Genomic DNA, 12524 nt, shown 5'->3' on the forward strand with positions numbered 1-12524 from the left:
GTTTGTAAAAATAAAGTAAACCATCTGCTCTAAACAGGTTTACATAGACTCAAGATTCCTTTTATCATTTTCTTGAAAATGTGTTTTTGGGGTGTTTTGCAAAACTAACTTTCCTCAGTCACACACTTTTTTCCTTCAGTTAAAAAACTTGTAGATCTGGCATATTGATCGATCACAGGTTTGATAGCTTATCTCTGGACAGTCAGCTTAAAGAAGAATTTGCAAAGTTCATTGTATTTATTTAAGATCATTTTTGACAGCCACAGCTGTGACACATCAATGATTTTTATAAGATATTTATCACAGACTGACAGAACTACGAGAAACACCTTTTAGTTATCGTCCTTTTTAGTCGTCTGAAAAGTTCATATAAAAGCAGAGGTTTCTCCGTTTTAAAGACACAGAACATTTTTAAGACACAATCACACAAGTAGATATTTCAAGAAGACAGTGTAAACAAACATTTAGGGGCTGTGGTTTCACATGTTGCTCCACCTATCATGCGTTAGAGTCACCTTCCAGTAAGTTTCCAGGTCACTTACCCAGTATATGTACTCAGACTGGAACCAGTATGTTTGAGATTCATACAACCAGAAAACTGTCTCCTCTGTTTATTGTGTGAATTCACACTATTGAGATCCTGTTTCTCTTTAAACTTTATTCTACCTTATTCTAGTTGCTCCGACCTTTGCTGGTTAACTACTCCCTCCGTTTTCAGCCGATTTCCACCATTTAAACTTGAATCTGTTCTGCTCCCTGTGCTAATGCCAGCTGTATCTTTTGGTGGTCATACCTTTCATACTTTTTGAGATATTACAGTTTTTGCCCGTTGCTTGAACACTACAAACCCATGCTTAGACTAAAGTAACACAACTTGAAGCTTTTGTTACCATACCTCAAACACATGTACCCCTACCTTAAACAAAAGCGCTGCTTTGCACCCTAGTTGCAATTATGCAACACACTTACTCCTTTATGCAACACACATGGTCCTGCATGCTACACTCTATTTCATACATAAGACACTTTGTTCACAAAATGAAATTTCAGGGTGCCATTTGGAAAACACATGTACCCAAAATACAAAACACATCGGGTAATTGCAACCACTCAAATACACACCTGAAGGCACTTACTTGTAAAACTGAACACCAATTAGCCAACTACAAAAAGCCCTCAGTTTAGCCAATTCAAGAACTTTGCAAGCATGGATGGAGGGAGAGCAAGAGGAGGAGGAGGAGGAGGAGGAGCAGCAGCAGCAGCAGCAGCAGCAGCAGCAGGAGCAGGTCGATGTCGAAGTCGAAGAGGCCATGCACGGACCCATATTTCTGATGATATAAGAGCAACTTTGGTGGACCATGTCATCAACCATGGCCTGACTATGAGGGAAGCTGGGCAGAGAGTCCACCCACATCTAAGCCGCTTCACAGTGGCATCTGTAATAAGAACATTCCAACTAGAAAACAGGTCTGTCTTCACCTCTCTACCTTCTACTCCACTCAGATGGTTTTTATAGCACTGTTCTACAGTATATACCATTACCATATCAAGTGTACAGGGTATTGCAGGGTGCTAAGGCTCCTTTTGCAGCCAAAGTGGTAGTTTCTGTGAAACATAGCATGATTACTTATATTGAAGTACAGTGGATGACACAGTACATACAGTAAAGTACTGTAAGAAAAATAAGCAAAGCGATGACAATATGTGGTTGTATTTCTCTAGACTGACTCGAAGACCTTCTGGGGGAGGACGCCAACGCCTGTTCACACAACAGCAGGAACTTGCCGTTGTGGACCTAGTGAGGGCAGACAATGCCATCCGTCTCCACCAGCTACGAAAGCAAATACTTGCAGACAGGCAAGTGTTCAACAGCATAAACCATGTGAGCATCACCACCATCAGACGCATCTTGGGTAAACACAGCATCACCATGAAGCAGCTCTACAGAGTCCCATTTGAGAGGAACAGTGACAGGGTCAAAGGACTTTGAGCTGAATATGTACGGGTAAGTGTAACTGTCCTTTACATGTACAATACAGTATTGGTGAAATCCAGTAGCAGCTGAATATGTACCATATCAGTACCACATGGATCCATTCTGAGAGCTACACAGGTACCTGTGTGATGGGGTTCTGTATGTGTAGCACTGTAGTACAGTAATATGTTCTCTTGGCCATGGATGGAGTTGCACAGCCTCATGAATTCATTTTCATTGATGAAGCTGGATTCGACCTGTGCAAAACAAGACGACGGGGTCGTAATGTCATTGGTCAAAGGCAATTGTGCACGTCCCAGGGCAGCGCAGGGGAAATGTCACATTGTGTGCCGCCATAAGCCTTCGAGGGCTTCTGCATCATCATGCAAAACTAGGTCCATACAACAGCCAACATATACTCACATTTCTAGATGCTCTCCATAACATAGTTGTACAGAACAGACCAGATCAGCCCAGGTTTGTTTCCATCAGGCTGCTCTGGTCCAGGCCTGGTTCTCCAACCACAACCAACTTGAAGTGGTATACTTGCCCCTTACTCACCATTTTTAAACCCTATACAGGAATTTTTTTTCGGCTTGGAGATGGCGTGTATATGGCCGCCAACCACATGCCCGCATGCCTCTTCTGCAGGCAATGGAACAGGCCTGCGGCGACATTCAGGTGACAGCAATCCATGGATGGTTTCGACATGCAAGAGGATATTTTCCCCGGTGCCTAGCGAGAGAAGACATTGCTTGCGATGTCGATGAGGTCCTGTGGCCAGACGCCAACAGACGGCGGGATCCATGAGCCCACGTATGCACAATTGTCATGATTTTTTGTGTTTACAGTATGGTGTTTTTTCTATTACTGTATTATGGTGTTTTTTGGGTTTTTTTGCTTTCTCTGAATTCATGGTAAATGGCCTGCATTTGTATAGCGCTTTACTCAGTCCCTAAAGACCCCAAAGTGCTTTACACTACATTCAGTCATTCACCCATTCTCATGGTACTGCAATGTACAATACTGAGTAGGCCTATTTGTTGTTTTGGTTGTTTGAAAATGTGTCTCCTGAAAATATGCCTTCTGAATAAACAATGAAAGACTGCAGTGTTTTATATAAAGTAGACTAGTGTGCTCCCCCTGATCTGTAAGTGTTTGCATATGATGCAAGTATGTGTCATTTTGTCAACAGTTACATTTTGACAAAGGAATGTTAGGTTTTGACAGCAGAGTTTAGGTTTTGAGAGTTTCAATTTGGCACAGATGTGAATGGTATATTTCCCAGTGTTGTGTCGTGTGTACCCAGAGGTTGCCCTTTGTTACAAATTAAAGTCTACAAATCAATGACATCACACTGGCCTATGTTTATTCAGTCTATGATTACATGTCAGTGAGATCTTGGAGCTGCCAGCATGCAAAGCTGCAGCTTTAGAATTTAGGCTCTAATCCTTTTTTCCACCATTTTTTTTAAATTTTTCTTCTTCCTTTGTTTCTCAGACATGTATGTTTTTTTTTTTGGTTTTTTTTTTCTCCCATCATTTCCTCTTATTGTCCCTTTACATACTCTTTGCCTCGCTCCAGTCTACTGCCAGAGTTTCAGTATTTTATTCACTTAATAGCAGGACAGAATACCACGTGACTGTGGCCTTGTGTTATACCCTCTCTGCTGCAGTGATGCTGCAGACAAACACAAACATCGTGATCAGACATTTAAGAAAAGCCTCTTACAGATGAAGGTCTGTGTCTCTTGACCTAAACACATAATCAAGTTAAATCTAATTTATGTTCATCAGTGCCCCTCACACTGTAACTTAAAGTAATACATTTGTTACTGGTTAATTACAGAAGCACGTTTGTGAGCATAAAGATGTAAGCCTTGGACCATCGGGATGAAATGTGGTTGGGAAACTTAACAAGCATTGATAAAGCTTCATCAGTAGTTCGAACAATGCCTCAAAACCTTCGCTCACCACAGGTGGTTAGCAGACTGTGGTTGTACCATGCAGCCTAATAACATGCAGTAAATTGCAGGTTAAAGCAGTCTGCTTACACATTGTTAAACGAGGGAAGGGAACTAATGTGGCTGTCACATGACCCTTTTGTCCCATTTCATCCCAGCATTTGATTAAATTGCTGCTCACTACTTAAAACTGATCACATAAAACTATTTTTCTTCATCTTTTAATGATTACCAAAGTCTGTGAATCCCCAAATTGTTCAGTTGTTCTTTTTGCTCCCTATGAGGTCACTTTTACCATGTGACAAAAACAACACCCCACTGTACACACTTGAGCCACCAGCAACTTTATAAATCCCCAATAAAAAGCTGACAGGTTGCAATGATGTTCCAAATAACTTATTAAGAAAACAACTAAATACACAGAAAATATTATGAAAACTGGTTTATTTTATATCTCCTAGTTTGAAGTGAAGCAATAAAAACATGTATAAAACATCACAAACTGTAATATTATACAAATGCTTACGTCCTGCTGATGCAATGGAGACATCTTCCAGTGACAGTCTTCATCCGTGTGAGTGTGAGGAGGCTCCTAAACCCACCGACACAGAAGTGCATGTTCACAACTCCCTCTGTGCAGGTGGGGTCAGGGCCCTCCTCACCCTGGGTGAAGAGGGGTGGTGCTGTGGCCAGTCAGGTATGAAGTGCTGAGAGTGGATCTTTGGTCCTCTGTGCAGCTCTGTCCACTCTCAGCTGCCCTGCAAAGCAATAACACGAGAAAGACGTCATTTTAACACAAAACAGCATTTCCATTGTTGGTAGCTGCAGCATGTTGTTAAAATGCAATTTTAAACTCAACATATACACACAATAACTATAACTAAACTTAAACCTACAGTACTGTAGGACGATGATTTACACCAGCTATTGGAAGGATTTAGTCTTCAAGACAGTTTGTAGCCAATGTGAGGTGATAACTTACATAGCTGGAACACAGCACCACTCTCCAGTTTGTCATTTGGTCATCCATCCTTCTCATCGGGTTGGGGTAAGGCTGTCTTCTGGGTGGAGTATCTCTCTGTGTTAGCTCCGTCCTGGGCGTTGAGTGTCTGAAGTGCTGAATGCTGGGAGAGGACAAGTGTAAAGCACCTGAAGACAAAAAGACAAAGAGAAAAGCATGAATTCACAGATCACAGAGTTGTTCACTTTACTTTTCTTCTGTTATGTGTTTTTACCTTACCTCTGATCCCTGAGCCACAGGCTATACCTTATGTAAAAACAAGAGACTACAGTCAGTTCACGACATCATTTTAAACCTTTTCTACTTATTTGTGTTGACATTAAGTACGGACTTACCTTTGTCCTGCATGGTGAGCTAGAGCTTGAGAAAAAAATGTTAGTCATTTACAAACACTGCAAAGGCCAACTTAAACATTTAAAGCTTAAAAACAAGTTCTAACATAATCTAGTCAGAGTCGCTGTCATCAAGTGAAAGGTTAAAAGGCCTTTCCCAGAAGCGTCTGACACCAACAGAACCCGAGGATGTTGAAGGGCCATAAAACGTGTCATCACTTACCTTGCACCTCTTTGCACTTACCTCATCAGTGCAGGTGTCGTCTCCGCTTCTCTTTGCTGAGGAGGTGAGAGCTGAGGTTGAAGGAGAAGCTGAGAGAGTAGCGGAAGAAGGAGCAGGAGAGGAAGGAGCTGAGGGAGCAGGGGAGGAAGCAGCTAAGGGAGCAGGAGAGGAAGCAGCTGAGGGAGGAGCAGAGGAAGCAGGAGAAGCTAAAGGATCACCAACCGGGAAGAGTGGGGCGTTGGCCTGGCCGAAAGGCGGCATGGCGAACGGGGCAGCACCTGGAGCAATAGGATGTTGCCAATCGTGCCAAAACGGCTCTGGAGGGAGCTCCTGGATGAGAGGGGAATCAGCTCTCTCATCCATGGTGTCATACCCCGAGTCGTCACTAGGCCAATCGGCCCACTCTTCTGAGTTGTTCCAGTCAGAGGAATTGTCAGTGTCTTCACTCACCTCTTCGACGTCCTCAGGTATGTAGGGAGGGTACTCACCTTCCTCTTCACTGTCATCAGGATCCTGTGCTTCAGGAGAAGAGGGTGAGGATGGGAGAGGGATATACTCACCATACTCACCTTCACTGACACGCTCGGTATCAGAGTCATCCAGGATCCTGATGACCTCTGGAAGGCCTTCTTCTGCAGGACGCTCAACCACGTAGTCGAGACGACCTGTGAGGAAACAAGTTTAAAATAACATTAAGAATGTAATAAACATCAAGTGCTAAAGGAACAGAGCTACATCTGTTAGTTTGAGCAGACGATGAGAGAAAAGCATTTTAGGCTACATTTATGTCAGACTGAATGACACTTCTACTTGTTCATGCAAGCAAAAAACAGCTAAGTCAACTAAGTTCACATCATTAACTGCTATATAATAAGATATAGTAGTGGCATAACATAAGGATACCATTATTACTACTGTACTATGATTACTGTTTTCATATTCTTTTTTATATTCATTTATTTTTGTTATTTTTTATTATCATGTTTTGTAGCAGGGGAAAAGTTATAGTTTATTTCAATAAAGCCTTTGATCCAAGAAGAACAGGATGTTAGGAAGGGACCGGGATCTGGTGTGTTTACACCTGTGTGTTCTGACGTCATGACATGCTGAAGATGCTGTTACCACAGAGACTGATTTTGGGGCATTTTACAAATTTTAGTCCGTTAAGCTATTTTTAACCAAATCATTAAAAAAGTGTCAAATTTGAAGCCTTCAAATCAAAGTAACACCTTTTTTTTCAAATTCATACACCAGTCGTTAATAATTTCTACACCTCTCCCGGAAAATTTAAAGCATACAAACAATTTACGGGGAAAAATCTTGGAATAAGCATATTTTGATAACATTAAAACTTGATATTCACACTGGAACTTATTAAATTATTACAGTCATTTAGTAGCTCTTAAAATAACTGAAGAAATGTTAAAAGTACCTGCAGCGAAGTCCAGGGGGCTGTCGAGTCCACGACGAGCCATCTTCAGGCTTTGCTGTATGAAAAACAAGTACAAACAATCCAAAGATGAAGTACTTGTTGTGGCGAGCAAGTCAAATCCGCTTTCAGTAAATATTTTCCGAAAACTTAACTTTCCACAGGCTGAGGTTGGAGCAGGTCAAAACAAGTCCAATAGCAAGTGTAAAGGGACGAATGGAACCTTGTGCAGCATTTATATACCCTCCGCAGGCCATGGTTACGGTTGCCAACATTTTTCTTTTAAAAGCTAACAATAACTTAGCGTTCTCGCTACTCACTATGCTGTTAAACAGCTATATGTTAGCAATGACAACATTTAACAATGCTAGCCGTGCTGATTAGCCTTAGGATTGCTTGAGGTTGTTTCCAGCTCTAGTGGTCATAAGCGAACTTAGTTCTGTGCCAGCTTTTAGCACGAAAATCAATCTTGTAAAGCTCACTATTAAACTGACAAAGCCTTAGAGCCTAGAAACTATGATACTTAAAACTGTGCTATGTTTGTCTCATAGCATATAGCAAGACCCCATAACTGACCTTTGACCTCTTCTCAAGATTAGATAATGCTATATAGAGCTATTTTAACACTATGTTTCTTACTGCCATTGTTTGACAACATATAAGCATAAAGGAAATGATATATGGAGATTCTAAATATCAGGTTATTATGACTTTATTATAAACTTTACAGTAACAGTTCAGAACTATTAAGCAAGCTTAGTTTTGGAAAAATCCCATTTGTGATCAAAAATTTTTACTTCATATTTATTACTAAATAATTCAATAAATTATACTCAAGTACTGAATAGTCACAAAAAATAGTAATTATGCTGAAAATTATGTTAAAGTGGTTTTCGACTGAGCATATAAACAAAAGCCTGGGAAAAAGTTCTGTTGAACAACACACATATGTTACCAATATTGTAGCCGGTGTTATTTAATAATTTGTTTTATTTTTGATACAATTTCAAACTTTATTAACCTTTTCAATAAAACAAAGTCTCAGATTTAATTATTCTGAAACTAAGTTTAAGCTTCCCAGAACGTTTTGTTGCAAGTTACATTACTGATATAAGAAATATAAAATGTTTGTATTGTTCACCCACAAGTGCAGTCTCTGGCTCAAACACAGAAGCTTGATATGTTTGGTTGTCAGTCCAGACATTCCTAAAGAAAGTTGTCCTTCTTCAGCTCCAGACCTTTCTAGATAAAAATGGCATTAGTGAAGTATTTCAGTCTGGTTTTAAAAACGCACCACAACACTGAAACTGCTCTTGTAAAAGTTTTTAATGACCTTTTAACTTTTCTGACTTGGGAGATTTTGCCATTTTAATACTGTTAGACCTCAGTGCTGCATTTGATGGGATTCTTATCGCTCGGCTTGAGCACTGTGTCAGAATCAAAGGGACTGCTTTGGAGTGGTTTAAATCTTACCTGTCCAACCAAAGTTTTTCTGTTAGATTGGGGGAAACATCGTCCTCAGAAGCCTCACTTTCTTGTGGGGTCCTCAAGGAGTCCAATCTTGGTCCAGTTCTCTTTTCTATTTATATGCTCCCCATGGGTTCAATTTTTTGAAAAACATGGGATCTCATTCCATTGCTATGCAGACAACTCACAGATTTACCTGCCACTGAAACGTGAATCTGTGAGTCGTCTGAAGGGTTTGCTAGATTGTTTGGAGGATGTTGAGGATGGCATGGATGGCTTTTAACTTCCTTAACCTAAATGAACAGAAAACAGAGGTGATTGTGTTTGGTCCCTGTGACCGCTGTGACTTTGGCCCTTTAGGAATTCATAATAATAATAATAAAAACCTTTGCAAGGAACCTAGGAGTGTTTTTTTTTTTTACTCTAATCTAATGTTTGATAAACAGATTAATGCTGCCTTTGCTGTAACTGCTCCTAAGCTCCCTTCACGTCAGGACTTCCCCAACATTGGACACTTTTAACTGACCATTCATCCTCCTCTTTCTCTCATTTTTTACATTCATCAGGTCCTCAGAGTACTCGTTCCATCTTCCCAACACACTCTTTTCACTGTTTAGCACATTTCCATCTTTATCCATCTTACTCCACAAATAGTCTTTTCCTTCGGGGCCGACAAACTGACAACTTTCAACATAATCCATTTGATTTCCAGCTTCAAACTCGTGATAATGACGGACACTCTCTTCACCCTGAAACAGCATTCATGAAATCTTCCTTCAAGATTACAACTACTTGATTTACAGTGGAGTGAAAAAGTCTTTGGCTTCTTCCTTATTTCCTTTTTTTGTATGTTTTTCACATGTGAAAGTTTCAGATCAATAAACAAATTTAAATATGAGGCTATTTAAAAAAAACAAACATCAATCATCCAAACAATTTATTCAAAAAATGGAATTTTGAAACAAGTGAGCTGTAAATACAAAATTGCAGTTGCACTAAAACACATTTTTGCATTGTCCAACTTTCTTATCTCTCGTCTGCTCTCACAGTGAGTCACACACATTTGTATTTACAGAGCACACTTTGACAAGTAGTCTAAACTCTGGGTGAAGTGTGTGATCACACCGAGTCCCAGCTGGTTTGAGGAGCAGACTGAGTCTCTGCAGGGTTTAAACTCAGTCCCTGGAAAACAGACACAGTCCAGTTATATCTGGATGAAAACTGTCTCTGTGAAGGCAGTTTTGTTTTTGTTAACACTCCCTCAGAGAGGGACAGCTGGTTCATGTTTATTTAATCCCATTATCCAAAGACACTTCTACATCATCATCCACAGTTATGGGTCAATGACAATATCAAATAACAAGATCAGAATAACAACCTTAGGATTATTGAGATTTGTACTTACTGTGGTTTCATCCATCTGAGTTTTGTTCCCTAAAATGAGAGAAGAAAGTCAATTTCAGTTTTGTTTTAAAATTCAAAATCATTTAATCTTAAATGTACCTTTATGTCTTGTCCTTATATTGACTGTTGCAGCAGTTATTAAAAGCGCTGCTAATCCCACAGAGACAACAATGAACCTCAAAGAAACAAAAAATCTGTCAAACACAAAAAATGTGATTATTAAAATTATTTGGTTGCAGTTTTCTGTTCCGTGTAAATTCCTTTCTTTTAAAAATGTAACAGCATTTTATTAATAAATGTGCAAATTTCTGTGATATGATTTGTATTTAAAAGTATTTATATACAAAGTTAAAGTGAGTTTTCATTTGCATATCATTTCAAAAGCTCAAATAAATTTAAAATAAACAGATATTTATGCAACCAGCTTAATCTTCAGTCCTGCTTTTGAAGGACTCTTCATTGTTGGGGTTGTTTCTGATTTTGTGCTTATTTCAGTTTTTCTGGCTGGATTCTTTGTTGTTTTTGTGTCACCTGAATAAATGAAAAAGTAAAAGCACAAAAGTTTTTCATGTTTCTCATCTGATGTAAACATGAGAAACAATATTCTACTTTCACACTTGAAATATTTAAGTAAATGTTTGATGTGATTTTACTTATATTACAGTTTTTGCCCACTGCTTGAACACATTTTGCAAAACCCCGCTCGCTGTGCCAAAACTGTACACACAAGTACACATGACACAACACTGGGAAATATACCATTCACATCTGTGCCAAATTGGAACTCTACTCCCAAAACCTAAACTCTGCTGTCAAAACCTAACATTCCTTTGTCAAAATGTAACTCTGTTGACAAAATGACACATACCTGCACCATATGCAAACACTCACAGATCAGGGGGAACACACTAGTCTGCTGTACATAAAACACTGCAGTCCTTGATTCCCATTGTTTATTCAGAAGGCACATTTACAGGAGACACATTTCCAAACAACCATAAACGCAAATAGACCTACTCAATACTGTACATTGCAGTACCATGAATACAGGTACAGCAAATAAAACAACAACAACACAATAGTACTGCAATAGAAAAAACACTATACTGTAAACACAAAAAACCATGACAATTGTGCATAAGTGGGCTCATGGATCCCGCCGTCTGTTGGGGTCTGGCCACAGGACCTCATCAACATCGCAAGCAATGTCCTCTCCCGCTAGGCACCGGGGTAAATATCCTCTTGCTCTCCCTCCATCCATGCTTGCAAAGTTCTTGGAATGGCTACGCTGAGGGCTTTTTGTAGTTGGCTAATTGGTGTTCGGTTTTGCAAGTAGGTGCCTTCAGGTGTGTATTTCAGTGGTTGCAATTACCCGATGTGTTTTGTATTTTGGATACATGTGTTTTCCGAATGGCACCCTGAGATTTCATTTTGTGAGCGAAGTGTCTTATGTATGAAATAGAGTGTAGCATGCAGGACCATGTGTGTTGCATGAGGGAGTAGGTGTGTTGCATAATTGGTACTGGGGTGCAAAGCAGCGCTTTTGTTTAAGGTAGGGGTACATGTGTTTGAGGTATGGTAACAACAGCTTCACGTTGTGTTACTTTAGTCTAAGCATGGGTTTATAGTGTTCAAGCAACGGGCAAAAACTGTATTGTCTGTTTGTCTCTGTTTGTCTCTGTTTCCCCTGCGAAAGACTGGCGACCTCTCTGGGTTGTACCCCTCCTCTCGCCCTATGATAGCTGGGATAGGCTCCAGCTCCTCTGTGACCCTGGTAAAGATAAGCGGAAGATAATAAATATATGGAGTATGTTGATGTGGTGGAGGAGGTACAAGTATCTGGGCATCCACATCTGGCCATTTTCTCTAACAGGCTGATTCAGTTCCACTGTCACAAAGACTGAAACAAAAAGCATTTCATACCCCACATGTGATCACCTTCTATTATAAGCTACAACAACAATAATAATAATCATCATCATCATCATCATCATCATCTCATCATTGTTGTCCATGTATCTTCTCGTCTTCACTGCGTAGGCAGATCCTGAAGTTTCCTACGCTACGCTACACCAAAACCACGAATACAGTTTTTTTAATTGGTTTGGCGCAGTTTTCACAAGCAACTGGTACATTTTCAAAACTCTTAGTACTTATATCACAACAGATCATCAAAAGTGCACCTTTTTCAAACATTTCAGCATATTTTCAATTGTGTTAGTACAATACACATAATGACAAAATATCATTTTCACTACACAAAATAAGTGTTTCATCTAAATAAATGTTTCGTTCACAGTTACTGCCTTTCATAATGTTGTCACTATAAAATTTTTGATTTGCATCTCTTATCATTCAGTTTACAGTTTTTTCTGAATGCTTAAACCCTAACTGTGATTCCTGTAGCACAATCTCTAAAACTATTCAGACTTATAGCAAAACCACTCACTGAGTTTGCAAAACTAAAAGCACAAAAACTGCTTTGCACTCAGTTTGCAATTTTGTAACACACACTTTGCAAAACTGTAGGCACAATTCACTGCACAACACTCAATTACCAAATTTCCAACACACTCCTAGCAAAGTATACACATGTATGGCTATCATTAACACTATTTTGCCAACTGTCTGGCACACTTTCACATGTCAAAACTTTCTTAGATAATTAGTTCACTTTGCAATCAGCCTAAGCACTATAATACAGGTAAGC

General features: G+C 39.6%; 1 protein-coding gene and 1 long non-coding RNA gene across 2 annotated transcripts; both read right to left on the bottom strand.

The window, feature by feature from the left end:
• Positions 1–4626: 4626 nt before the first annotated feature.
• On the bottom strand, positions 4627–7713 carry LOC309689637 (uncharacterized protein). Its single transcript, XM_082506213.1, has 5 exons — positions 6947–7713; positions 6075–6179; positions 5179–5205; positions 4921–5087; positions 4627–4696 (listed from the first exon to the last, which is right to left on the bottom strand). The coding sequence occupies exons 1-5, from the start codon at positions 6987–6989 to the stop codon at positions 4688–4690; spliced, it is 351 nt and encodes a 116-aa protein (XP_082362339.1). The 5' UTR covers positions 6990–7713; the 3' UTR covers positions 4627–4687.
• Positions 7714–9388: 1675 nt separating this feature from the next.
• LOC309689099 lies at positions 9389–10070 on the bottom strand. Its single transcript, XR_014271254.1, has 3 exons — positions 9914–10070; positions 9816–9844; positions 9389–9592 (listed from the first exon to the last, which is right to left on the bottom strand). It is a non-coding gene; the product is annotated as an uncharacterized lncRNA (long non-coding RNA).
• Positions 10071–12524: the final 2454 nt, after the last annotated feature.

Source organism: Aulonocara stuartgranti (assembly GCF_965226115.1).
Source record: "Aulonocara stuartgranti genome assembly, chromosome: 15".
In the NCBI taxonomy this organism is placed as follows: Eukaryota; Metazoa; Chordata; class Actinopteri; order Cichliformes; family Cichlidae; genus Aulonocara; species Aulonocara stuartgranti.